The sequence below is a fragment of the Carlito syrichta genome, unplaced genomic scaffold (assembly GCF_000164805.1).
Source record: "Carlito syrichta isolate Samal-C Ts95f unplaced genomic scaffold, Tarsius_syrichta-2.0.1 Scaffold307020, whole genome shotgun sequence".
In the NCBI taxonomy this organism is placed as follows: domain Eukaryota; kingdom Metazoa; phylum Chordata; class Mammalia; order Primates; family Tarsiidae; genus Carlito; species Carlito syrichta.
In genome coordinates this window covers 361,111-387,556 of record NW_007251116.1, presented here as the reverse complement: position 1 = coordinate 387,556, position 26,446 = coordinate 361,111, and the positions used below count along the sequence as shown (strand labels likewise).

The 26,446-nt window shown below is 55.3% G+C and overlaps 1 protein-coding gene across 3 annotated transcripts in view; it reads left to right on the top strand.

Moving 5' to 3' along the window:
* NDST1 (N-deacetylase and N-sulfotransferase 1) overlaps positions 1–25,520 on the top strand; it is a 37,985-nt gene extending 12,465 nt beyond the window's left edge. The window contains exons 3-15 of one of the 3 annotated variants that reach the window (XM_008063751.2): positions 4,369–4,863; positions 9,575–9,662; positions 11,011–11,165; positions 11,838–12,023; positions 14,100–14,228; positions 15,285–15,467; positions 16,379–16,475; positions 17,565–17,688; positions 19,785–19,959; positions 22,011–22,181; positions 22,785–22,894; positions 24,454–24,556; positions 25,325–25,520. In XM_008063751.2, the coding sequence (XP_008061942.1) occupies positions 4,369–4,863; positions 9,575–9,662; positions 11,011–11,165; positions 11,838–12,023; positions 14,100–14,228; positions 15,285–15,467; positions 16,379–16,475; positions 17,565–17,688; positions 19,785–19,959; positions 22,011–22,181; positions 22,785–22,894; positions 24,454–24,556; positions 25,325–25,444 (2,136 nt within the window). In that variant the 3' untranslated portion in view covers positions 25,445–25,520. Of the gene's footprint in view, positions 1–4,368; positions 4,864–9,574; positions 9,663–11,010; positions 11,166–11,837; positions 12,024–14,099; positions 14,229–15,284; positions 15,468–16,378; positions 16,476–17,564; positions 17,689–19,784; positions 19,960–21,481; positions 21,651–22,010; positions 22,182–22,784; positions 22,895–24,453; positions 24,557–25,324 lie in introns of those variants that run through there. The other 2 variants (XM_021715353.1, XR_504682.2) reach the window with 2 other exon arrangements.
* The last annotated feature ends 926 nt before the right edge of the window (positions 25,521–26,446 follow it).

Sequence of the window (26,446 nt, the reverse complement as noted above, 5' to 3'; positions counted from 1 at the left end):
GCCCCCTGGCGGTCGAGGCGTGTCTTCTCGCTCTTTCTGCGAGACAAGCTCTAGTGTGGCTTGTGGGGTGAGTCTCAGGGTCTGAGACTCATTTTCCAGTTCCTGCCGGCACAGGATTCCTAGGGACTGGAAGGTCCAGACACGTTCCCATGTTTCTGTCACTTAGAAGCAGGTGACCCGCAGCAGGACACTCAACCCATGTGAGAAGGGCGCGGTTACACCCGTGCCCCACTGGGCCGTGTGGAGGCGAAGCATGCCTGTGGTGGGAGGCACTGAGCCCAGGCCTGGTCCTGGAGCCCTGTGGCGGGTGACTGCCCTCAAGCTCTGCATCTCCAAGCTCAGCAGTGATGCAAATGTGGAGCGCAGTGAGGACTGCACTGTGTCTTATCCCTGACCCGTGCGCCTGTGAGTTCTGAGACATGGGATTGGGTCATCCTCATCTGGAGTCCCAGGTCCCAGCACTGTCCTGCCTCAGCCTTGCTACGCCAGGTGCCCTGGGCTGCCCACACCTTGCCAGTGGCTACCTGGCCTCTCACCGGCGTGTACATTACGTTGTCATGGCTGCCCTGTGAGGAAGTTCTTTATCTTCACGTGAGGCTCTAGGCTCCAAAAGTTCCGCCGGAAGGAGGGCGCACACTCACAAAAAAGGCTTAAAGATGTTCAATGGCATGTGCAGAGTGACGTAGCTATGGGTCGAGTGCCCCTTATCCGAAATGCTGGGGACCAGCTGAGCACCCCAGGGCGATCATCCGAGATCCAAAACGCTCCATGAGCATTCTCCCTCAGTGTGGCCTTTGGCGTCATATTTTCGTCATATTTGCTCAACCTTCAGTAAATGAGAGACCAAGATTTGACAACCAAGCTCGTTGCTTCTAACCATGGAGACAACATAAAAGCAAGCTGGCTGAGGGGGGTCTTGGGCCCAGAGAGCGGGTATGGGCTCCCAAGGTCATCTGCTAGTTCAGTCGAGTCCGGGCCAGGCCTCTGCCACCTTCTTCCCGAATCAGGGCTCCTCCTTCCTCTGCCTCGGTGACCCCGTTGGGAGATTTGGTGTCTACAGAGTGGGTCCGCCATGGTGAGGAGTGAGAGGGATTTCTACTCCCGTGGGGTGAGCCCCGCCGTGGGGGCTGGCCTCTGTGAGGCCCAGGCTTTCCTTCCTGTCCTCACTGGCTCCTCTCATTGCCGACGGGCCAGCCATTGGTGACTTGGCGTCCTCTCTTCCTCGATGGCCAGGCAGCTGGCTGGGTGACCAGCACCTGGCAGTCCGCTCAGGGTCGGGACTTTGAAATGGGATCCCTCCACACTCGTGGTCCAGGGTGGCATCTGGGTCTCAGTAGGCGGTGGATGGACCTGAGATTCCCCCCCACCCCAGCCTTGGTCCCCCACGCGGCCCAGGCGGTTCCCATCCCTGGCCAGTGCTGGCTCCGGGGTGGGCAGCTGGAGCTGGGGGTGGCCTCCTGGGCGTTTGCAGGTCCAACTGGTGTTTGGAGACGCACATGCCAGCTCCTCTCATGGTGTACAAGGCCGGCAGTGGGAGTCAGAATAAGCTCTTTGTGTGGAGGGGCTCAGCAGAGGCCCCTCTGGCCATGGCAGCTTTTACCCCTTGCCCCCTCACTGCTCAGCCACCCCCAGGCCCACTCACGGCCCCGCCTCCCTCCTCATGCTCATTTGTGCCCTTCCTCCCTCTTACTTTGCCCCACCCCACTTGTTTTCCATGCAGGAGCCGTTTGGATTGATTGATTTAAAATGCAGTGGGAACCTGTCATCCAGACTTAAGGGCCCTCTGATAGAGCCTTAGACAGCTTCTTGGTGCCTCTTCAAGCCTCCAGGGCCCTACGGGCCTGGCCCCAGCTGACCTTCCTGCCCATCTCCTCCCCTGCCTGTTAGTCACTGTGGGCGTTTGCTATTCCCTGTTCCTGGTGAGGCCTCTCCTACCTCAGGGCCCTTGCACTTGCTGGTCTTGAAACTTGGTTCCTCTCTTTTCCCTGGTCGGTGCTTTTTCGTTATTTTATTTTATTTTTGAGTCAGTATCTTACTCTGTCACCTAGGCAGGAGTGCAGTGGCACACTCATGGCCACTGCAGCCTCGACCTGCTACACTTAGGCAATCCTTCCGCCTCAGCCTTCAAGTAGCTGGAACCACAGGCATGCCCCACCATGCCCTGCTAATTTTTTGATTTATTGTAGAGACAGGGTCTCTCCTAGTTGCCCATGCTGGTTTCCAACCCCTGGGCTTAGGCAGTCCTCTCGTCTCTGCCTCCCAAAGTGTTGGGATCACAGGTATGCGCCACCAAGCCCAGCTGTTTTATTTTATTTTCTAGAAATGGGATCTTGCCATGTTGCTCAGCCTGGTCTCTACAGTCCTTCTGCCTCAGCCCCCCAAAGTGCTAGGATTGCAGGCATGAGCCAGTGCACCTGGTTACATTCTTTTTTTTTTTTTTTGATTTGAGATCTCACTCTGCCGCCTAGGCTGGCACGATCATGGCTTACTGTAGGCTCAACCTCCTGGGCTCAGGTGATCCTTCCACTTCAGCCTCCTAAGTAGCTGGAACTACAGGTGTGCACCACCATGCCTGGCTAATTTTTTTGTTTTATAGAGAAGAGATCCTGCTACATTGTCCAGGCTGATCTCAAACTCCTGTCCAGCCACATTCTTTTTTTTTTTTGAGTTGGAGTCTCACTCCTTTGCCAAGGCTGGAGTACAGTGGCATGCATGTTCACAGCCACCCTAGCGTTGACCTGCTGGGCTCTGGCGATCCTTCTGCCTCAGCCTTCTGAGCAGCCAGAACTACAGATGCGTGCTACCACGCCGGGCTATTTTTTATTTTATTGTAGAGATGAGGTCTTGCCAAGTTGCCCAGTCTGGTCTCAAACCCACAGGCTCAGGCAATCCACTCGCCTCGACCTCCCAAAGTGCTGAGATTACAGGCTGAGCCACCGAGCCTGGGCCAGCCACATTTTAAAAATGTTAGCTCAAAAGTTCCTTTTCCAGGAGGCCTCCTGCGCTAGCTGACTGTGCTCCGTCATCGACTCTTCAGCAGCTGTGAGCTTCCTCTGTGTTATTCCCATGACTTTGACAGACATCTCTCTTCCCTGCTTGACTTTAAGGTCCACGAGAGCAGGGGCCATGTCTGTTCTTCTCATTGCGTTACCGGCCCCTAAAACAGTACCTGGTGCCATGCGTAGTTGAAGCTGGTGCCTGAAACCTGTATTGAACAGCTGCCATGTGCCGGGTCCTGAGGAGCTGTCTGCTTCTCTTTCATTCCTTTAAAAAAAAATCAGTTACTCTTCAAACTTTATATGCTCCCACCGGATGTCAAGCCTATGCTGGCACCAGGGTCCAAAGGTGAAGCGACATAGCCCCTACCCTCAAGGGGTTGCAGGCTGGTGGGAGAGAGACCCTGAGGAGATAATGCAACAGCTGCTGAGAAGTGCGGCAGCTGAGGTCCCAGGGAGGCTAGTACAGAGAAGAGGGTATATGCATTGGGTTTTGAAAGATGCGCAGGAGTTTGCTGGGCCAAGAAAGTAGAATGCAACTGGCACAGGAACAAGGACAAGTTGTACCATATCCAGAGGTGGGTTGTCTGTCAGAGGGTGGCCTTGGGGTGTGAGGAGTATATGGGGGACTGGGAATGTGGGGGGGCTCCCTCTTCATTGATACCTACGTTGACATTCCTGTAAGATTTCTCCTGGAGAAAGGATTATGTGGCCAGAGCAGTTTGACAGCCCTGGACAACTGAGCCTGGTGGTTAGGCATGCAGGGGCCAGGGCCAGACCTTCTGGCTGTGAATCCTACCAACCACCGTGCTACTCAGGGCTGTGTCCCGCTCCAAGCCTCAGTTTCCTCACCCGAGACGCAAGACAGCCAGGCTGATGGCTGAAGGATCAGTTAATCACACCCCGGGCCTTGTTTTCAGCCCCCTGCCAGCATCAGCACCAGTCATCCTCCACCGCCCTTGGAGGTACTTCGTGTTCTTAGCCACATTTTACAGCAGAGGCAACTGAGGCACTGAGAAGTGACATAACTGCCCAGAGGCAGGCATTCTGCTCTTAACTGCCAGGCTTTCCTCTGTGTACTTTGGCCTCTCTGGGGCCTCAGTCTCCTCGTCTGTAAAATGGGTGTGACAGGCGCTCGGTCACGGGTTATTGGGCCGGTCAGCAGCATTCTTGCTTGTGAAGTGCGCCGAGCCTGGTGCCTGGCTGTGGGGAGCGAGCTGTGTGTGTCAGCGAGCCAGGTGCGACTGTGGGGGTGGTGCACCGGGCCAGGGGTATGGTGGTCCTCCAGGGATGCTGGTGATCCTGCTGATGTTCTCGGCTGTCCCGCTGGACTCTGCTGACAGCTGTCCCCTCACGCCCCGCCCGGCTGCAGGCCAACGAGAACAGCCTGCTGAGCGCGCAGCTCAAGGGCTTCCCGCTGTTCCTGCACTCGAACCTGGGCCTGAAGGACTGCAGCATCAACCCCAAGTCCCCGCTGCTCTATGCCACGCGGCCCAGCGAGGTGGAGAAGGGCGTGCTGCCTGGCGAGGACTGGACGGTGTTCCAGTCGAATCACTCCACCTACGAGCCGGTGCTGCTGGCCAAGACGCGCTCTTCGGAGTCCATCCCGCACCTGGGCGCAGATGCCGGCCTGCACGCCGCGCTGCATGCCACGGTGGTCCAGGACCTGGGCCTGCACGACGGCATCCAGCGCGTGCTGTTCGGCAACAACCTCAACTTCTGGCTGCACAAGCTGGTCTTTGTGGACGCCGTGGCCTTCCTCACGGGGAAGCGCCTCTCGCTGCCCTTGGACCGCTATATCCTGGTGGACATCGATGACATCTTTGTGGGCAAGGAGGGCACACGCATGAAGGTGGAGGACGTGAAGGTATTGCTGGGTACCCCACGGGGGCAGACTGGGGTGGGGGGTGTTGCAGATTCGGGGGCGGGGCCTCAAAGCTTCATGGAGGCGGGGCCTCACAGATTCATGGGAGGGTGGGGCCTTGCAGATTGAGAGAGGCGTGGCCTCACAGATTCTCGCTGGGGTTGGATGGCAGGCCTCGAAGATTATCGGGGGAGGCAGGGCCTCACAGACTCAGATCTTCATGTGCCCCTTCGCGACCTGCCCTGTTGAGTTTTCCCTGTGTTGGTGTCTGCTTAAAGTACATACCCTTCCCTGGCCAGTTGGTTTTTATAATTGGCTTTATTTTTAATTTTACTTATTTATTTATTTAGAGATAGGGTCTACCTCGGTCGCCCAGGCTGTAGTGCAGTGGTGCAACCATAGCTCACTAGAGCCTTGAACTCCTGGGCTCATGTGATTCTCCTGTCTCGGCCTCCTGAGTAGCTGGGACTACAGGTGTGCCACCATGCCTGGCTGATTTTTAAAAATTTTTTTGTAGAGACTGGGTCTCACTATGTTGCCCAGGCTGGTCTTGAACTGGCCTTAAGCAATCCTTCTGCCTCAACCTCCCAAAGTGTTGGGATTACAGGCATGTACCACCACACCTGGCCTTTATTAATTGTCTTATTAGAAGCATCATTTAATATTTTGTTGAAGTATCGAATAGAGAAGAATTTTGCCTGTGGGGTGTGGAGTTCAAGTGCGTATCAATGGAGGAAGAGATTTAGTCACTGAAACACAAAGGCGGGAGCCGGGCAATGTTGTTTGCCTTTTAATTCAGATATGATTTTTAACCCTGAAAATGTTTGTTAATGTCAGAGCTGTAACACTCTTAAGACACGAATGAGCACCTGAATCATACCTAAGGTGCATTTTAACTGAGGTGTATGAGTACATAGGTAGTGGAATGCATGTGCTTAATTCAAGAAGTGTTTGCCAAAGAAGACTATGTAAACATGCTTTGCAAATCACAAACTTTTACATACATATGACCTCTAACTGTGAAAGAGAAGCCTGGGAATTGAGACCGTGGGCCACTTTTAGAAGACAGTTTTCATTTACTCACTGTTAATGTCATTTGCAAAGGAGACGGCGCCTAGTATAAATGGGAAATCCAGGACTGGCTGCCACAAACGGAGGGTAGCCAGGACAAGAGATCCAGTGAAAGCAAAGCAGGGACCCAATGTTGGAGAGACTCCAGCTTGCTGACGGCTGTCCTCTCTCTAGGAGATTAGCGAGTGCTAGGGACATATTAGCACCAGGCCCGGGCTTGTCTTTGATGTTCGCAGGAGGCTTTACGAGGAGTACTTTCCTCCCCAGTTCTTCAGAAGGCTTGTCCTTCACCACAAAGTCACTCTCAGGGGTGGCCCTGGGGCCTGGAAGGATGGTCCTGGCAGGGTTGGCCCCCTGCCATGGTCAGGAGTGGACTCCTCTCTCTTCTCCTCCAGAGCAGGGAAGCAGACAGATGGTGTCAGAACAGGCGCTGTCTGGGGAGTCGAGCCCTCATTTGAGTCAAGTCCCAGTTTGACCCTAATTGACCAGGTGACTTGGACAGGTCCCTCCCGTGTCTCAGCCTCTGCTGGAAAATGAGGAGATGGACTAGGTGGGAGGTCTTCAGGCTGTTGCCCAGAGACGCCTGGAGCACGGGATGGGGGTGTTCAGGTGCCCGCCTTGGTGTGACTGGGTGGTGTTGCCTTGCTCTGTTTTCCTGCCTTGTGTTTCCTCCTGAAATTTCACTCCCTCAAGGGCTCTCCTGTTTAGAGGAGTTTAGCCTCCCAACTCTGAGTCTATGTAGTGCCTCTAGCCTGGCGAGAGCTCTTACCCTGCGTAGGACATTCTTCCCAGGGCCCAATTCATCTTCTCCCACTGGAGTCCAGGTCTGGCTGCCTGCCGGAGGAGTCAGGGGGAACGTGGCCCAGGGCCGGGCCCATGAGGATATTGAGCTCCCGGGCCCACTGTGTCCCTAGGAACCTCAGATTGTATGCTTTTGTGTCCCATGTTCTCCATTTTTAAAGGATAGCAATTTAGAGCCATTTCTATAGAAAAATACAAATAGAAACAGAAAATACAAATAGAAAATACAAATAGAAAATACAAATAGATCGGGACCCGCCTGGGCAACTTGGCGAGACCTCATCTCTACAATAAATAAAAAATTAACTGGGTGTGGTAGCGTGTGCCTGTAGTTCCAGCTACTTGGAAGGCTGAGGCGGAAAGATGGCTGGAGCCCAGCAGGCGAGGCTGTAGTGGCTGGGAGTGGCCACTGCACGCCAATCTGGGTGACAGAGTGGGACTCCAACTTAAAAAAAAAAAAGGAAAATAAAATACAAATAGAAAAGTAGGATACCAATAGAAACTATACATGGACTTTGGGAGGCCAAGGTGAGAAGATTGCCTGAGCCCAGGGTTCGAGACCAGCCTGGGTAACTTGGCAAGACCTCGTCTCTACAATGAATGAGAAACTTAGCCGGGCATGGTGGCACATGCCTGTGGTTCCAGCTACTTGGAAGGCTGAGGCGGAAGGATCTCCTGAGCCTAGCAGATCAAGGCTGTGGGGGCCATGAGCATGCCACTGCACTCCAGCCTGGGCAACAGAGTGAGACTCCTACTTAAAAAAGAAAAGAAAACAAACTATACATGGAAAAATAGAATATGGATAGAAACATACCAAGAGAAAATCCAGATGGAGGCCAAGTACAAGTACAGGGGCTTACACCTGTAATCCAGCATTCTGAGTGGCCGAGGTGGAAGGATCACTTGAGCCCAGGAACTCGAGACCAGCCTGGGCAACATGGTGAGATTAGCTGGGAGTGGTGGCATACACCTGTAGTCCCTGCTACTTGGGAGGCTGAGGCAGAAGGATTGCCTAGACCCAGGAGGTCGAGGCTGCAGTGAGCTGTGATCATGTCACTGCCCTCCAGCCTGGGTGACAGAGTGAGACTCTGACTCAAAAAAGAAAAGAAAAGAAATTATACATGGAAAAAGAGAATATGGATAGAAATATACCAAGAGAAAATCCAAATGGAGGCTGAGTACAAGTACAGGGGCTTACACCTGTAATCCAGCATTCTGAGTGGCCGAGGTGGAAGGATCACTTGAGCCCAGGAGCCCGAGACCAGCCTGGGCAACATGGTGAGACCTTGTCTCCACACACACACACACACACACACACACACACACACACACACACACACACAAATGAGCTGGGAGTGGTGGCATACACCTGTAGTCCCTGCTACTTGGGAGGTTGAGGCAGAAGGATTGCCTAGACCCAGGAGGTCGAGGCTGCAGTGAGCTGTGATCATGCCACTGCCCTCCAGCCTGGGTGACAGAGTGAGACTCCGACTCAAAAAAAAGAAAAAAGAAACAAACTGAAAACAAAACTATGAATAGCATGTGAATCAAAAGACACCAGCAGAGGCGCCCCCTTCACATTCAGCTCAGTGGAGACAGCAGAGCACTCTCCAGCCAGGCTCTCCTTTGCCTTAAACATCCTCATGAGTCCAAAAGGACAGTGTGTTTTCATCTTCAGTCTGCAGCCTAGGCTGCAATTGAGCCCTTCCTTCAGGGTCACAGATATTGCTTGTATGGTACTGGCTGTACTGCATGGTTTAAATTATACCGATGGCAACTGCCTCCCAGGCCCAGGCACATGCCAGGATCTGCTCGGTTCTCCCTGTGCTCTGCCTCGTTGGTTCTCACAGCAGCCTTGTGGGATGGGTCCTGTGATGAATTCCATCTATAGACAGTGGCCCTGAGGCTCAGGGAGGGGTGGTACCTTGTCCATGGCCACACAGCAGGAACACGCACGTCCCCAGGCAGTGCATGGCCTTGATGACATCCCGGTGGCCACGATTCGGCCCTGACAGCAGCCCTGTGAATCGTGCCATCCTGACCCCAGAGTGCAGCTGTGTGTGCATTTCACAAGTGTCATGGACTTGCAAAGTACTCGGTGTGCTGTGCACGGGAGCACCGCTTTGCTGGGCACATAGTATGTCCTTGCAAGGGTTATGGTCCTTTGACATCAGCCTTGCCTTCCACCAGCAAGGAGAAACTCTCCACATATGACAGGTGAAGACACAGGCGTATGGTGGCAGTGGCCACAGATGTAGCCATGGCCACTGTTTTCTGTCATTTACCAAATGTCAGGCAGTTTTACATGCAGTATCTTTTTTCTTTCTCTGATTTTTTAGAGCTGGCGTCTTGCTGTGTTGCCCAGGCTGGACTTGAAATCCTAGGCTCAAGGAGTCCTCCTGCCTCAGCCTCCCTAGTAGCTGGGATGCATGCAGTATCTCACTTAATTCTCCCAAGAGCCCTGTGATGGAGATACTATCATCCCTGTTTTACATTTGAGGAAACTGAGGCGTAGAGAAGTTACAAAGCTTTTTCAAGGACACACAGCAGAACTTCTCTTGCCAAGGACAGTGGAGGAGGTAGCACGGGGCTGGGCTCGTGGGAGCAGGCTGTTGTAGTCACACAGTACTCAGGCTCAGAAGGGGCCCACACGTGGTCTCATGCTCCCCTGGTGCCTTCTTGACACCCTTCTTGACTCTTGGATGAGGGTCTCTCATTTCCACTTTTCACCGGGTCCTGCAGACTTTGCAAATGCTCCTGCGGCAGCAGGACACTTCTTGGTCTCTGGGGGGGCCTGGGGCTCCAGGCTCCTCATGCTTCCCTTCCTTTCTGCCCATCCCAGGCCCTGTTTGACACACAGAATGAGCTACGCACACACATCCCAAATTTCACCTTCAACCTGGGCTACTCAGGGAAATTCTTCCACACAGGTAAGCAGACTTGCCCCGCCCTCGCTTGCAGCTTCTGGGACGTCTCAGGGCCCATACTCCAAACCCGATGCCACGAGGGTGGGGACCAGCTCCTAGAACCAATACTCCCCATCCCCAGCAGTAACATCCCCAGGCAGAGGCCACCTGGGGGCAACAGCAGAACCACCATAGCTTTCTCTCATCCCTCCCTGGCTCAGACTGTGCTGTTCTGGGTGGGCATCTTCTCCCTCTGGTCTCCCCCTCGCCTCCTACCTCTTAAAATTGTTTGTATTGTTTCTGCATTTAAAAGAAGTGAGTTGCAGCTGGGCTTGGTGGCTCAGCCTGTAATCCCGTGCCTTTGGGAGGCTGAGGTGAGTGGATTGCCTGAGCCCGTGGGTTCGAGACCCGCCTGGGCAGCAAGACCTCATCTCTACAATAAATCAAAAAATCAGTTGGGCGTGGTAGCACACGCCTATAATTCCGGCTACTCGGAAGGCTGAGGTGGAAGGATTGCCGGAGCCCAGCAGGTCGAGGCTGTGGTGGCCAGGAGCGGCCACTGCACTCCAGTCTGGGTGACAGAGTGAGACTCCATCTCAAAAAAACCCCAAAAACCGAAAAAAGAAGTGAGTTGCATTTTAAGATCCTTACTGAAGTACATCTCATAGAATGAATGTACTGGACCCACCCAGGACGGCCAGGGTCTTGCTTTCTTCTTGCGGTTGGGGCTATAGGTGCTTGGTTCACACTTTCCTTCCTCCTCTGGGCTCCCAGGTTCTTCACGTGCTGTCCTTCAGGGACTGGGCAGGAGGGACCACCCCTGTGCCAGCCATCTGCAGTGACCTATTCTCCCCAGTGGCCTCTGCTTAGTCCTCAGCAAGGATGGCATCCCCAGAATTCTAGACAGAACCTCAGTAGTTAACATCTGGGGACTGGGGAGATGTGTACCCTGCCCCATAGCCACATAGGTAGGAGTGACCCTGGCCACCTTGCTGTATTACCTCTGTGACGTGGCATATCTGTGGTTGTGGCAGTGCATGGCATGGAAGACCACACACCCTGCCGTGCCTGTAGAGCGTGTCTACAGATCACAGGGTAAAAGACAAGCGACCTGATCCAGATCCCGGGAACAAGACAGAACAGGCAGGTCGGGGGAGAGTCACTGACTCCCAACCCCAGGCGCACAGATGAGTGGGGCCCGGAGAGGAGGAGGTCCTGGCGAGGTCCCTGCTGGGTCAGGACACACCCTAGACTGGGGTCCCTGCTCCGGTGTGCCTGCCCCTGCACCATAGCTCAGGTTCCCCTTGTGGGCATGGGCCGGGTCGAAGGGCTGGTGGCCGTGGGCTGGGCTGAGCTGCCTGTGTGGCCACAGGTACCGATGCCGAGGATGCGGGGGACGACCTGCTGCTGTCCTACGTGAAGGAGTTCTGGTGGTTTCCCCACATGTGGAGCCACATGCAGCCCCACCTCTTCCACAACCAGTCCGTGCTGGCCGAGCAGATGGCGCTGAACAAGAAGTTCGCTGTCGTGAGTAAGATTCCCCGCAGGGTGGCGGGGCTGGGCGGTGGGCGGGGTCTGCGCTGCTGGCCCCTCGCCGCTTTCACAGCCCCCGATGAGCTGCCTTAAGGTCCCTGTGCCAGGGCCCAGGGTGAGCTGCCTTCACAGCCACTGTCTCCTGGAATCCTTCAGGGAATAGCCCCACTTTACAGACAAGAGACCAGGGAGGCCACACCAGCCAGGACATGAACCTGGGCCCGCTTGTTTCCTGAGCTCAAGCTCTTCCTAGGGTGGGAGGCACCGGCAAGCTGGAGCTGGTGCTCAGTGAGAAGGAGGAGGAGGTAGGCCCTGGGTGCCCACTAGGCCAGTCTGGGCCTGTCGACTGATCAGAGGCAAGAGGAGCAGGAAAGCCCTGTCCTTGACTCTCGCCGCAGGCCACAGGAGTCCCCTGTGTTGGAGGGCTCGTCACTGCCCGAGAGTCAGCAGACCTGGGTTCTAATCCCCGCTCTGCCAGTCACTCGCCATCAGATTCTGGGCACATCCTTGGCTTCCCAGGCCTCAGCCTCCCTGTCTGTACCAGGAGGGCTTGGACCCACTGCCCTGCCATGGCAGCCTTTGTGTTCTCTCCCCCGTTTGATCAGGGGGAGCAAGTTCCAGTGGGGAAGACCCTGTGCTCACATGCCCCGGTTGTCTTCTCCCTAGGAGCACGGCATCCCCACAGACATGGGGTATGCAGTAGCACCCCACCACTCGGGCGTGTACCCCGTGCACGTGCAGCTGTACGAGGCCTGGAAGCAGGTGTGGAACATCCGCGTGACCAGCACGGAGGAGTACCCCCACCTGAAGCCAGCCCGCTATCGCCGTGGCTTCATCCACAACGGCATCATGGTCAGCGGCCCGGGCACCCAAGGCGGGGGTGCAGCACGGCCTGTTGTGTGTGTGTGTGTGTGTGTGTGTGTGTGTGTGTGTGTGTGTGTGCGCGCGCGCGCGCACGCGCGCATGTGTGTATGTGCGCACATGTACATGCACGTGCCGTCCTGGGAAGTGTGGCTTTGGTTAGCTGGCTTAAGGCATGCAGGCCAGTTTCTGCAGCCTCTTCTGATGTCCGAGGCTTTCTGTCCGGGGAGAATGAGCTGCCCATCTGGCCCCTCTCATTAGCACCTTCCTAGCTTTTGTGACAGAGGATCGAAGGGTGAGCATTCATGAAAGGCATTTCTTTGATTTATTTTTATTTTTATATGGACAGGGTCTTGCTGTGTTACCCAAGCTGGTCTTAAACTCCTGGTCTCAAGCAGTCCTCCTCCTCCGGCCTCCAAAAGTGCTGGAATGATAGGCAGGAGACACTATACCTGGCCTTGAAGGGGTTTCTGATGAGGGCGCAGGACAGGGGCTCTGCAACCTTGACTTGTTTGCTTGTTTACACATTCTTCTTGAGCTTCCACTGTATGCCTGTCCCTTTTCTAGGCACCCGGGGCATAGAGTAGTGCACATAACTGAGAAGAGTTCCTGGCGTTCTAGTGGCAGGAGACAGACAACCTGCCCGCCTGTGTGAACTGGGTAGTGGGCTGGTGGGGACAGTGCCACGGAGGGAAGTCAAGCAGGGAAGAGAGTGCTGGGAGGAGAGGAGGATGTTAAACAAGGCAGGTGGGGGCCTTTGCTGCTGCTCTGTGAAGAGAGACTCAGGGCAGGGAGCACAGCATGCGCAAAGGCCCCGAGGCAGGCCTGGGCTGCGTGTGTTTGGGGACCAACCAGGAAGACACGTGGCTGAAGGGGATAGTGAGACCAGAGGGGCCTGGCTGGATCGTGAGGGCTACTTGAGACCCGCCGTCGACGGACTCCAGCCCGTAATCTCAGACAGGAAAGGTTTTTTTTTTTTTTGAGTTGGAGTCCCACTCTGTTGCCGAGGCTGGAGGGCAGTGGCACGCTCACGGCCACCCCAGCATCGACCTGCTGGGCTCCAGCGAACCTTCCGCCTTAGCCTTCCAAGTAGCCGGAACTACAGGCGCATGTTACCACGCCCAGCTAATTTTTGATTTATTGTAGAGATGAGGTCTCACCAAATTGCCCAGGCTGGTCTCCAACCCGCAGGCTCAGGCAATCCACTCGCCTCGGCCTCCCAAAGTGCTGGGATTACAGGCTGAGCCACTGAGCCCGGCTGGGAAAGTTTTGAAGGGAGCGGGGGTCTGATGGGCTTGTATAAGGCTTTCCACCGTTCTGGCTGTTGTTGGGGTGGAAACTGTAGGGGACCAAAGCGGACACAGGGAGGCCAGTGAGGAGGCCCTGCAGTCATCCAGAGGAGAGGTGGAGTGGCTTGGACCGGGACACAGTTCTGGACTTGGAGTCATGGGAGCCAGTGAGTTGAGTGACAAGGAGAAAGGCTACAGGTGACATGAGGTCTTCAGCCTGAGGGCCGAGAGGATGTCATCGGTTGAGCTGGGGCAGCTGAGGGAAGGTTTGTGCATCCATTCATCTGTTTGTCCGTCCATCTGTTCACTGATCTCAGTGGCAGGCCCATGTGTGGACTCTGGGCATGAGACAGGCATGTTCTTGCTTCCTCGGAGCCTGCCGTTTCATGAAGGGAGACGGGCAGCAAACGGCGAAGCTAGCGCGTGGTCACAAGCCACCAAGTGGATCCTGTTGTTGCCGGAGGCCTTGCAGGGCAAACTGCTTCTGGGACTGGGCCTTGTTGCAGGCAGTTCGAGCTTCCAGAGGCAGTGCCCTATTACATCAGGCCTGTGTGTCATGTGCAGGGAACAGCAGTGATGTCCGTAAAACGCAGGGGTCTGTGGCTCACGCAGGGCATGTTGCAGGCTTTGAGAATCTTTGAGGGTGAGGACCCCAGGGTGCGACTGTTCAGCTGTACGGAGGCTGCCTTTCCGAGGAGACCCCTGCCTGTCTCCTAAGGATGGTCTTCCCGCCACCGTCCATGCCTGGAGACGTCACGGCTCCTCTCTCCATCCCCAGGTCCTCCCGAGGCAGACCTGTGGCCTCTTCACACACACCATCTTCTACAACGAGTACCCTGGCGGCTCCGGCGAGCTGGACAAGATCATCAATGGCGGCGAGCTCTTCCTCACCGTGCTCCTCAATCCCGTGAGTGCTCTATAGCGCAGCAGGGAGAGGTGTGAGGGAGGCTCTGGAGGTTGGGAGCAGGGCCTTCCCCAGCTCAGTCTCGCCTGCTGTGTGACCTCGTGCTGAGCAAGCTGACCTTGCTTTTCTTCTTTCATAATCGTGCACTTTAATCCAAAACTGTCAGCGCTTTTGTCCATGTTCCCTTTTCCAGTCTTTGTGTGTATACATATATGTATATATATACCCACGTATGTAAGTACAGATACACACACACATATATATATGTATACATAGCCATACACATACATATAGATGTATACGAGGTGGGATAAAAAACATGGAATTTATTTATTAAAAAATTGTGTATTTGGCTGGGCATGGTGACTCACGCCTGTAATCCCAGCACTTTGAGAGGCCAAGGCAAGAGGATTGCCTGAGCCTGGGTGTTTGAGACGAGCCTGGGCATCTTGGTGAGATCTCGTCTCTGCAATAAATAAAAAATAGCCGGGCGTGGTAGTGTACGCCTGTAGTCCCAGCTACTTGGAAGGCTGAGGTGGAAGACTCGTCTGAGCTCAGCAGGTCAAGGCTGTGGTAGCCATGAGCATGCCACTGCACTCCAGCCTGGGCAACAGAGTGAGACTCTGACTCAAAAAAAAATTTGTGTATTTGTTCTTATATGTTTAAACGTCAGTCACTTTCAAGGTACTCTTTGTTTGATGCAGTACGCTCACCAAGACCCTTTTTCCACCGTTCAAAACAAGTTTTGAACTCAGTCGGTTTTGATGCCTTTTAGTGTCCCTGCCATTTTTTTGTTTCAACTCTTCCACATTGGCAAAACATTTCCCCTTGAGGACTTTTCATTGGGGAAACAAAAAAAAATACGTGTTCAGGATGAGATTGGGTGATTAAGGAGAGTCAGTCAGAGCTGGGTTCTCATCTGGCCATGCTGAGCCTGGGGTCACACAGTGAGGGTGTTGATGGCTCTGGTGTAGCCTGCACCAGTCATCAGATGGCCTTGCAAGCTGCATGGATGCTGACCCTGCCGCCACCTCCTCCTCCTTCCCTCCCCTTGTGCAGATCAGCATCTTTATGACGCATCTGTCCAACTATGGGAATGACCGCCTGGGCCTGTACACTTTCAAGCACCTGGTGCGCTTCTTGCACTCCTGGACCAACCTGCGGCTACAGACACTGCCGCCCGTGCAGCTGGCCCAGAAGTACTTCCAGATCTTCTCAGAGGAGAAGGATCCGCTGTGGCAGGTGGGGTCTGGGCCACTCAAGTGCCTTGTGGGGGGACGGGTCACCGCCGCTCATGGGCACATGGCCAGACACGCCTCACACTTGCACTCAGTGTAAGCTCAGGTGCCCATTTGCTTGTGTATGCGCCTTCCCACGCAGGCCTGCATATCTGTACTCCTACACAGCCTCAAAAATAGGGTTACAAGACTGAGTGAACACAGTTAGATGGAGCGTAGAGGCAACTGTCCTGCCTCAGTTAGACTCTCAGATGGTCTCTTATGCTCCTTCTAACTCCAGCAGGCCTGAACCATTGGGAGGGGACTGAGGGTAGGGCGGGGGCAATTCTCGGCAAAGTGCCCTTGCGGCTATTAAAAAAGTAGAAGCAGAAGCTGGGATTGGTGAGTCTCAGAGTTCAGAGTAGGGACCTCAAGCCACGAGTCACAGCCAGGTCCAGCCGTGGCCTGTCTCTGTGGATCGAGCGTTAGCAGCACACAGCCACGCTCACTCTCCTGTGCTCCAGGGCTGCCTTCCTGCTACGCCAGCAGGGCTGAGTCGCTGCTGGAGAATCTGGCTGGAGCCAAAGCCTAGCACACTCACTAAATATTTACGAAAGTTGGCTCAACTTTGTAGGAAAAGTTTGCTGACCCCTGGGTCACATGCAGCTTGTCCAGTTAAAGTCAACAAGCACTCATGAGCTTAGCAGGCGTGGGTGGACATTTTGCTGGGCTCTTTGGGGGCTATGAGACTAAACCAGGCATGGACCCGCCTATCAGCAGCTCAGTGCCTGGAAGGTGGGATGTGACGAGGACAGGTCTAGGTGTTAGGCCTGCCAGTCAGGGCTGTCAGGGCCACACGCACCCACACGCAGGGGCGGGGGGGCCCATTCACCGTGTTCGTGGCCGCCCCTCACACCTCTCCCTCTGTCGGTTTAGGACCCCTGCGAGGACAAACGCCACAAAGACATTTGGTCCAAGGAGAAGACGTGTGACCGCTTCCCAAAGCTCCTTATCATCGGGCCCCAGAAAACAGGCATGTCTCTCCCCCCTGACCTGGTTCCCCTACCTGTGGTCTCAGCCACAGGATTCTGGGGACTGCCTTGCTGTTTCCCTCCCCAGGGATCTGCTCCTTTGTCCCCAGGAAGTAGGAGTGAATTGCCTGCCCACTTGGTAGTGGCAAGGAGCAGGGGGGCAGGTGTGGAATCACCCTCTTGTCTGAACCACGGCCTCTAGAGCTCTCCCCAGGTCCTGTGGTCTCTGAGTATAGGCAGAGAAGCTCAGATCAGCTGCTCTGCAAGTCTGAGCAGTGCCAGCTCCAGTGCCAAGAGGACTGTAATCCATTAGTCATGTCTGCCAGAGGTGCAGGAGGGAGAAGACTTGAAGTGATTGCTAAGCATTTGTATCCACACAACCCTGCAAGGCACAAATGCAAACTTCCACATAACAGACAAGGAACTTCAGGCTCAGAGAAGCTGAGTGACTTCCCTGATACATTCAGTTAGGCAGTGACTTCCAGGTCTTAAATCCTGGTCTCTGTGACCCCAAAGCTTATACTCTTAGTCACCAAACTCTGCAGCCTCCTTCTCTTCTGGGGCCACACAGGGAATGAATGAACCCTTGAGGAAGAGGCAGGGGAGGGGAGTGAGTGAAGGGAGGGCACCCAGAAGAGGGGGATTTCACATGAGTGGAACTGGAACATCATGAGTTTCCTTTTCCCTGAGTTCCTCTCAAGTGCCAGAGAGGCAGAGGCCAGAGCTGGAAAGAACCAGCAGAAAGCCTGTAGTTCTGAGATTCCAAGGAGGCAGTGATCACTGGATGTGGCTACCAGGGGTAAGGAGGAGTTGGAGGCCAAGTCTTTGTTTCGTGATGAAAAAAAAATTGCTGTGATAGATAGTGAGGTCTGCAGTGGTCATAGATGTTGGGGTGTCCCCTTGCATGCCATGTGTTTGCTATCCTGAATTTACTGTTACTACCTGTTCAGATGAAGAGGTTGAGATTCAGAGAAGGGAAGGGACTTTCCAAGGCCTCCCAGTGGGCGACAGAGAGCTGGGCAAGAACCAGACTCCATTTGACATCTCTTGTTGGGGCTGGGCCCTGGGTCTCAGCTGTATCCCTCCCACAGGCACCACGGCCCTCTACCTGTTCCTGGGCATGCACCCGGACCTCAGCAGCAACTACCCCAGCTCGGAGACTTTCGAGGAGATCCAGTTTTTTAACGGCCACAACTATCACAAAGGCATCGACTGGTGAGTGGGACAGGAAGGCCATCGTGAGCCTTCCCAGGTGTCTGCCGTGGCCACAGCAGGAAGCAGCTGGGGCTTGCTCACACGCAGCTGAAATTCCTGTAAACAGGGACAAGGCGGGTGATGCTTGAGTCCTGGTGTGAGAGTCGTCACCAACAAGACACCTGCCCCTTGCCCCTTTGCGTGACCACCTTGGCTCAGAGGCTGCTGCCGCCACCCTCCCTCACCTGCAGAGGAACCTTCCATTCCCAGGGGAGGAGAAGGACTCACCCAAGGTGCCAGGGCCTGCTGGGCACAGAGCAGGGGCCCGAGCCCAAATGTCCCGGCTCTCTCCTGGTGTGGGGCAGTTCTTGCAAGCCTTTCAGTGGTGGCTGGCAAGCCTCAGGGTGTCACCGGGAGGACGGCTTCCCACCGGGACCAGAGGGTCCCTGGGGATGTGGCCGCAAGGATGTTTTGACTTGCCAAGCGTTCAAGTTACATCTTCCTCTACGACTTGCCTGTTAAACCGTGTATGTGTGTTACTGTTATTTGTTATGTCAACAGGTCACGTGGGTGGGGAGATTATGGGCCTTTTGTTTGTGTCTTGGTATTTTTCTGTGTGTATCTCTGTTTTATCTATCATCTCTCTGTCTATCCGTCTGTCTGCTTGTGTATGTATCCATCCATCCATTCATCCATCCATCCATCTATCCATGTCTCTAACATGTCCATAGTCTCTTATCTAAAACCCACTGTGGCCACATGTATCACTGGAAGTCAAACATTTCCAGATTTTAGAAAGGTAATACGTGCGAAGCCATGTGTTTAGTGACATCTTCAGCAGCACCCGGCTGCACCCCATTGGCAAGTACATTCTACATCTGCGGCCAAGTATGGGAATACTTACAGCAAGCAGGATTAATAAGTCAGGCTTTGCTGCCAAATGGCTTTGCTACAAACTTAGGAAACAAAGCTTCTGTTTCGGAGCTTTCTCAATGTACATCTTACAAAGGATTGTGGCCAAAGAACACTCAGAAAGATGAGGGAAGTTGGGTGTGGTGGCTCATGCCTGTAATCCCAGCACTTTAGGAGTCCGAGGAGAGAGGATTGCCTGAGTCCAGGGGTTCAAGGTCAGCCTGGGAAACAAGCACGGTGAAACCTCGTCTCTAAAATAAAAATTTTAAAAATCAGCTGGGCGTGGTGGCACATGCCTGTGGTTCTAGGCTGTGGTGACCATGAGCGTGCCACTGCACTCCAGGCAGGGGGAGATTGAGACAGACTCAAAAAGGAAAAAAAAAAAGGAAAGAGGAGGGAGTGCATGGTCTGTGGCCCTGTTTCTGAGATTGTGATTTGTAAGTGGGCCAAAAGTGGGCACAGGAGTCTAACAAGCTCCCAGAGATTCTGAGGAAGGGGGTTCTTGGGACCACCCTGGGGAAGCTCCATTTCACAGGATAGAGTAGGGATCCTATGCCCTCAGTTCGGGTGGGTCTTGTTCCCCACAAATCCCAATTAGGCATAAGTAGGTGCCCCAAGAGGGTCTGGAGTGTTCCCTAAATTTTCGTCTTTAGCCCTGAAGCAGTCACCACTGTGGAAAGCTGTGCTTATTCCTGACAGACTGAGAGGGGGTACAAGTGGCAGGTGGTGACACCCCCTTGTCTTCTAGACCACAATGATAGCCTAGAAGGTGCCACCCTGGGTCAGGAAAGAAACCTGCCCTCTGGAGGAAGAAGAAGGCCTTCCTATGCCCGTGCAACCTCCCTAGTCAGTGTGGAGCCTGTCTGGGCCCCGCGCTCCCCGAGAGGCAGAGGGAGTCAGAGCCCCTTTGGATCAGCGGTGGTGTACCTGAGGGACGTGACCCTGGAGTCAGGGACTTGGTATCACTGCCCCTCCCATGCCCCAGCCCTTGGCACATCCACAAGTCTGCAGGTCCTCCCGGCCCCATGGGCTCCCCAGAAAGGCACAAGCTCAAAGCCAGAGGCTATGCATGGGCCTTCCTGAGAGCCCTGGCCAGGGGTGCCCTCATCTGTCAGGAGCCTGTGCCTCACGCTTCTTAAGGATGTCCCGCCTTGCGGCCTCGCCCCTCCTCAGACCTGCTGAGCACCCCCCTGGGCCCTCTGCAGGTACATGGAGTTCTTCCCCATCCCCTCCAATACCACCTCTGACTTCTACTTTGAGAAGAGCGCCAACTACTTTGACTCTGAAGTGGCACCGCGGCGGGCAGCTGCCCTGCTACCCAAAGCCAAGGTCCTGACCATCCTCATCAACCCTGCGGACCGGGCCTACTCCTGGTACCAGGTGAGTGGGGTTGGGCTGGGGTGTGGGCTCAGCTGATGCTCTGTCACTCACTGTGTGCTGGCCCTGAGCGCGGCCTCTGAAACATGGAGGTAGGGGCGCGCAGATCCCCCAGGAAGGGGACCAGCAGCGTGGACCGAGTGCCAGCCAGCAGTCAGCTGCCTGCCCACCCGGCTTCGCGTGGGTCTCGCTTTGGGAACAGGGAGCTGGCTGAACCTTGAGGAGCCACGGTGTGGCCAGCAGGGGGCTGGGCTCATGCTGCCTGCGGTTCCTTGCTGAACCCTGGGCTGCAGTGGGGACCCAGAGAAGGACAGACAGGACCTGCTGTTCTTGGAGGAGGAGGCAGGCGCCTGACCAGAGCAGGCAGTCCCTAGGCCACGACGCATGCCGGACAGGGTAAGGATGTCAACACTGCTTCGGGCGTGTGAGAAACTGCACTTCTTTTAGTTTCTGTGTCCCGACTTAATTTCTTCTGCGTGTGATTCTGGACTTACAGGAATGCTTCCAGGCCTTTGGTGGCGTGTCAGTTTTCCTGGGATTTTGCCACTTTGCCAAGTACTTTTTTTTCTTTTAGAGACAAGGTCTCACTTTGTGTTCCAGGCTGGAGTGCAGTGGTACAATCATGGCTCACCACAGCCTTAAACTCATGGGCTCAGGTGATCCTCCCGCCTCAGCCTCCTGAGTGTCTGGGACTATAGGTGTGCACCACTACACCAGGCTAATTTATTTATTTTTGTAAAGGTGAGGACTCACAATGTTACCCGGGCCAGTCTCGAACTCCTGGGCTCAAGCAATCCTCTTGCCTCGACCTCCTAAAGTGCTGGGGTGACAGGTATGAGCCACTGTGCTTTGGTTCAGAAGTGCATTCCAGTGGGCAGCCACCCTGTTTTCCAAGGCCAGGGTCCTGGTCATTCTCATCAACCCAGCGGACCAGGCCTGACGGGAAAGCCTGTTTGGCCTGGCTACTGCTGGCAGTTCCCTGTCCCCTTTGAGCCTCTTCTCCTGGATGCCTCAGTGGCTGCCTCCTGCCTGGGGCCTTGTGTAGCCTCTGTAGAGCTGACCAGAAGCAGGCAAGGCCCCCTTCCTCCTGGTCTCACAGAGGTTCCTGCCCGTTACTCCCCAGCCTGGCAGGGAAGCCCTCTCTTCCTCCTGTTCTCCAGGGCTCTGTGCCCTAAGAGCCGCCTTTCCCGTGGTCTTTTTATTTAGGGGAATAAAACCCAGAGGCACCTGTCAGGTGTGCGTCTTTTCTGCTGTGCCCTGGGCGGAGACCCGGCAACCTGCTTTCATGGGGATGTGGGGTGTAGAGGGAGCTAACCGTGGTTGGGTCCGTCCCTGTCTGCACTGGTGACACTGTCTTATATCTGCCACCTCACAAGCGACACAGCAGATTTCTAGAAGGCAGAAGTGCAGTTGGTGTGTGCTCCCTTCTCACAGATGAGAAAACCAAGATTCAGCAAGTTTCCTTGGTGCTGTGTTGAATCCAGGCCTTCAGAATCTAAGACCCTGTTCTTTCTTCTGTCCACAGTCAAGGGGGGTAAGGAAGAGAAGGAGACGGGACACCAGTTCCCAACAGGAGGATCCAGGAAGGTGCTGGAAGGAGAGGGAGGGTGGTGGTCTCAGAAGGAGGCTGGAATGAGGAGGCTGCTGTGCGCCAGCTGTGAATGACAGCTGGTTCTGGCTTTCCATTTGTGGAGGTGACGCTGAGTTTTCTTTGGAAACAAATGTATGTAAAGGAGAGTGAGTTGATGCAGAGAAGATGGTGTTGACATTGGCACACACACGTGGCTGCGGGTGTGGCAGAGAGCACGGAGACAGCATGTGGACGACTGACATTTGGACACCCTGTGTTAATCCAACTTACTCAGAGAAACGGGTGCTCTGGGGCCTGCGGCTTCCCTAACACTGGACCCAGTGAGGGGTGGAGCCAGAACTCAAACCCAGAGCTCCTGGTTCCAGTTCTGGACCTCCTGGCCACTCCACAAAACTGCTGGCCTGTGAGGGCTGCTTCCTCCATGCCCGCCACATGACTCACTGCCCTTCTCTCCTGCCCACAGCACCAGAGGGCCCACGATGACCCAGTGGCCCTGAAGTACACCTTCCACGAGGTGATCACAGCTGGCCCCGATGCATCCTCAAAGCTGCGTGCCCTGCAGAGCCGCTGCCTGGTCCCCGGCTGGTACGCCACCCACATTGAGCGCTGGCTCAGCGCCTTCCACGCCAACCAGGTAGCTGGTGTCCTGACCCTGATGGCAGCCCAGTGCTGGCTGCTGCGGTTAGTGGGAGCCTTGGTGTGTCGGGGTGGGATGCCATTGCTGGAGGGAGACCTTGGGGTCCACGGAAAGGTTTAGTCCTGTTTATTCAAGTTCAAGTGTGAGAACCCAAGTCCCATCCCCACAGGCTCTGAGGCCCTCAGGGGACCCAGAGAGCCCTGGGAGGGAGCTGGGAGTGGGGACACAGGACGTGGTAATGGAGGGAGAGCCTGGCTGGAGGGGTGGGCAGGACCCTGGTCACACGGGGCCTTTCAGGAAACCCGTGGAGAATTTGAGCAAGACAATGATGTACTGGCTGGAGGCTCAGAGAGAGGCCAGGGAGGGTGTTCCTGGGGTGTAGAGCAGGTGGGGTCTGGGGGACAGCTTGGGCTCTAGGGGTGGGGGAAGCTGGCAGAGAGCAGGCGCGAGACTGCAGAGGACCGAGGCTTGCTGACGCCTGCCATTCAAAGGAGTGCAGGGTCCTAGCATGTAAACAGGTATCCCTGATGCTGTGGCTACTGGCCCGGTATGTCCCTGGAGTGACAGCAGGTCCTGATCCCTTTCCTCCCTTCTGTTCAGATTCTGGTCTTGGATGGCAAACTGCTGCGAACAGAACCTGCCAAAGTGATGGATACAGTGCAGAGGTTCCTTGGGGTGACCAACACCATCGACTACCACAAAACCTTGGCGTGAGTGTTGCCTTGGCCTTTAGTAGGGCGAGTTCTCTGATCACTTGGGTTCAGAAGCCAAAGGCTTGAATAATTATGGAAGAGACACAGGTTAGAGTCAGCAAGTATGAGAATAATTAAGTCATATTGATACAGGTATCACCTTAAGAAAAAGGGAGGTGATGGGTCTGTTCTATTCTGGTTCTACCCTGGGGTTTTCTCTGGAATCTGGGCTGAACTTTTTCAGAATGTTTTATCTAAGTCACTCAGATGGGCAGTGAGCAGCCCTAAGTCCCACAAGGCTTTCTTAGCATTAAATTTTGACTTAAAACATAATTTCAGGAAAAGGAAACTGCAAATACTATTGTTGATGGCTAATAATCTCGTTTGCTCAGAACCTGGTGCACGTGCATTGAGCTGTTCCCCCACAGTGCGTACGTGCCTGCCTGCGTTGCAGGGCTCATGCTGGGGAGAGGCTACTTCCAGTGCACTGTCACAGATAGGTGACGCACTCAGCTGCACGAGGGGTCCAAGAGAAGAAAGAGCCACCCTCCCTGGCTCCACTCCTAGGAAAGACTCATAGCCAGAACGTTCCCGTCTCACTGTCGTGGGAGCTGAGGCGGAGAAGGACCGTGGTGTCACAGTTGTCTGGGCCAGGACACCAGCCCATTCCCATAGCCTTCCCAGCCTCACTCTCCTCATCTGTAAGTTGGGGGTAAAGGTAATAGCTCCTGCCTCCCGAGGGTCACTGGGTCGAACGGAGGCTGGCTGGGCACGCACCAAGTGTTCGATAGATGGTGGCTGCCATTGTCATCGTCATCGTCGCCGTCATCCTCTGTGCCTATCCCGGGATGCATTCGGAAGTCCCCATTCCCCTCACCTGCCAGGCAGGATGCCATCTCACACCCAGAGTCCCCCACGGCCCCAACCCCGGCTGAGGTCTGGCGCCAGTGCGCCCCCTCCTGGTGATGGCTTCCGAGCTCACATCCCGGTAGTGCCTTCGAGGGCCACATTATGTCGGATGTGAAAGCGGTCTTGCTCTGTCACTTCTGAAATTTACTCCAAGAAGTGAAACTCTCCAGTGACAGGCATGTTGAAGTGCAGCTGCAGATGCTGCATTTCTTGATAAAGATGCACTTTTTGAAAAAGCAAAAGACCTTCCACTAAACTTTCGACTTTTGTCTCCCTGATTGCCACTTGGAACTGGGAGAGTGAAGAAGTCTTTCGGGGGCGGGGGGGAGGAGGAAAGGAAAGAAAAAAGAAGAAAAGTTACCACTGAGTTGGAAAATGCCCCAGGTGTCCCAGAGCAGCACAGGGCAGTGGGTGTTCAGGCTGTGGGTCTGGATCCTGCAGGAACTGCGTGTGGCCTGCCCTTCTCTGGGAAGAGGCACCAGGCTTTGAGGGAGCCAGGCAGGGCTCAGTCATCTCAGGAGACGTAGGCCCATCACGTGGGCTCTGGAGTGTGTGCAAGGAGGGGCCCCTGGTCTGCTGGGCCAGCCGCCCCGGATCTGGGAGCATGCCTCGCAGTGGGAAGGGGTGGACCAGGCCCCTCCCACCCAGAGGCTCCCCCGCCTCCACAGGTTTGATCCAAAGAAAGGATTTTGGTGCCAATTGCTCGAAGGAGGAAAAACCAAGTGTCTGGGCAAAAGCAAGGGCCGGAAATACCCTGAGATGGACTTGGACGTGAGTAGGGGCACTCTGCCCATGGGGGCTGCATAAGAGGAAGGGTCCCTGTGGGGGGGGCTTCTCTCTCCATCACCCTGCACTCGGCACACTTGTGGCCGTGGCGTTTCTCGGACGCTATCCTTCAGAGGAGGAAGTCTGGGCTGGGACCAGGTGGGTCAGAATTTCGGGACTTAGGCGAACAAGTGTGACCCTCTCCTGAGGGCTGAGACTGGGGCTGTGAGGATGAGCCCAGCGTGTTCTCTGCCATCAGGGAGTTCCAGGCTAGAAGGGAATGAGACACGCATCTCCAAGTGGAGGACAGATAGAGAGTGCCCCTTGTGGCCAGAGGGACACAGTGCTGTGGGGGTTCAGAACACGGGACTTGAGGCTGGGAGACTGACCACACTTCCCAACGGAGAGGCGGGACCTCTGGGGTCAGGCCTGGGAGGATGGTCCTTCATAGGGCTTGGGCCTGTGGGATGGAAGGGCTGGAGGGAACAGCGTGAGCACAACCATGGGCGAGTCACCGACGACGTGCTCATGTTCCCCCCCCCCGTTTTGCTCTGGCTTTGACGGATGCTGTCTCTTTTCCTCCCTGTCACGAGAATGTCGGCGTGTGTGCTATGACTTGATGCTCTTGCTGTCCAGGAGTTTTCTGTTGGGGGCTGCCGTTTAGGAGACAGAGAATAGATTCGAGGGGACAGGAGGTGCCCACAGAGTGGTGGCCTTGAGGTGGGATCCCCTGGCCAGGTGTGGCCGAACCCTGAGTTTTCCTTCCTGTTGCAGTCCCGAGCCTTCCTGAAGGACTATTACCGGGACCACAACATCGAGCTCTCCAAGCTACTCTACAAGATGGGCCAGACACTGCCCACCTGGCTGCGAGAGGACCTCCAGAACACCAGGTAGCCATGGTGCCACAACCACACCGAACGCTTGTGTCGGCCCGGAGGCCACCCCGCGCCGTAGCCAGACTGACCTGCAGCAGGAACGGGCCGGTGGCCGTGTACGTCGAGCAATACTGCTAGGCCCACACGGGCCGGGAGAAGAGCCCAGGCAGGTCCAAAGTGCTGCGAGCCCCCGCCGCTGGTCTGTGGCCACGGGACCTCCCCAGCAACCGGAGGTCCGTTCGTTCACAGCCTCTCCTGGGGAGGCCACTTCCTGTTGGTGGAAGGCCATGGCCTGGCAGGAAGGAGTCCTTGAGACTCCCTCCTCTGTCCCTCACTGTGTCTGCCAACCACCCCATCCCCTCTGTGCCCTCGCTCCCTGCCTCGGCAGGGTGCCTCGGTGTTAGCTGCCATGTGTCCCTGTTCCACTGGGCAGTGAGGGAGAAGAGCCCAGCCGGGCCTTTGCCAAACCAGGGAGAAAGACTGGACGCTTCCCTGACTGTTTCGAGCCAGGCCCTTCCGAGGGGCGGTCACTAGGCTGGGTGTGAGGGGGTCACTTCACACCTAGCTCACACCCTCACGCCCCACCTTCTCATTCTGGGGAAAGAACTTCTGGGTCCTCCAGGGTCTGACAGTCCTCAGGCCTCCTGCAGGGCCCCAGCGCTGCCATGTCGCGTGTCTGAGGCCAGGCCACAGCCACAGCCCCTTCTTCACCCTGGGATGTGACGTGTGTGGTGTTTCCTGTGGTAACAGACTGAGGCGGTCAGGAGTCGTCCGGTCTCCATGTTCCATGCACAGACGTGGTCCCCACATCCCGGCTGCAGCCCCAAGCAGGCGTGGGCAGAGTTGGCGAGACTGCTGGCCCCGCTACCTGTGGTCGCGGTTCCCAGAGACCCCCACCTAACCTCCTAAATACTAAGAAGCTAAAGTATTTTAATACTTTGGGTTTTTTTTTCTTGGTGCCAGAGTTTATACCCTGGGTGCTGGGGTCGCACTGTGTTATATATATATATATAAAATGTGT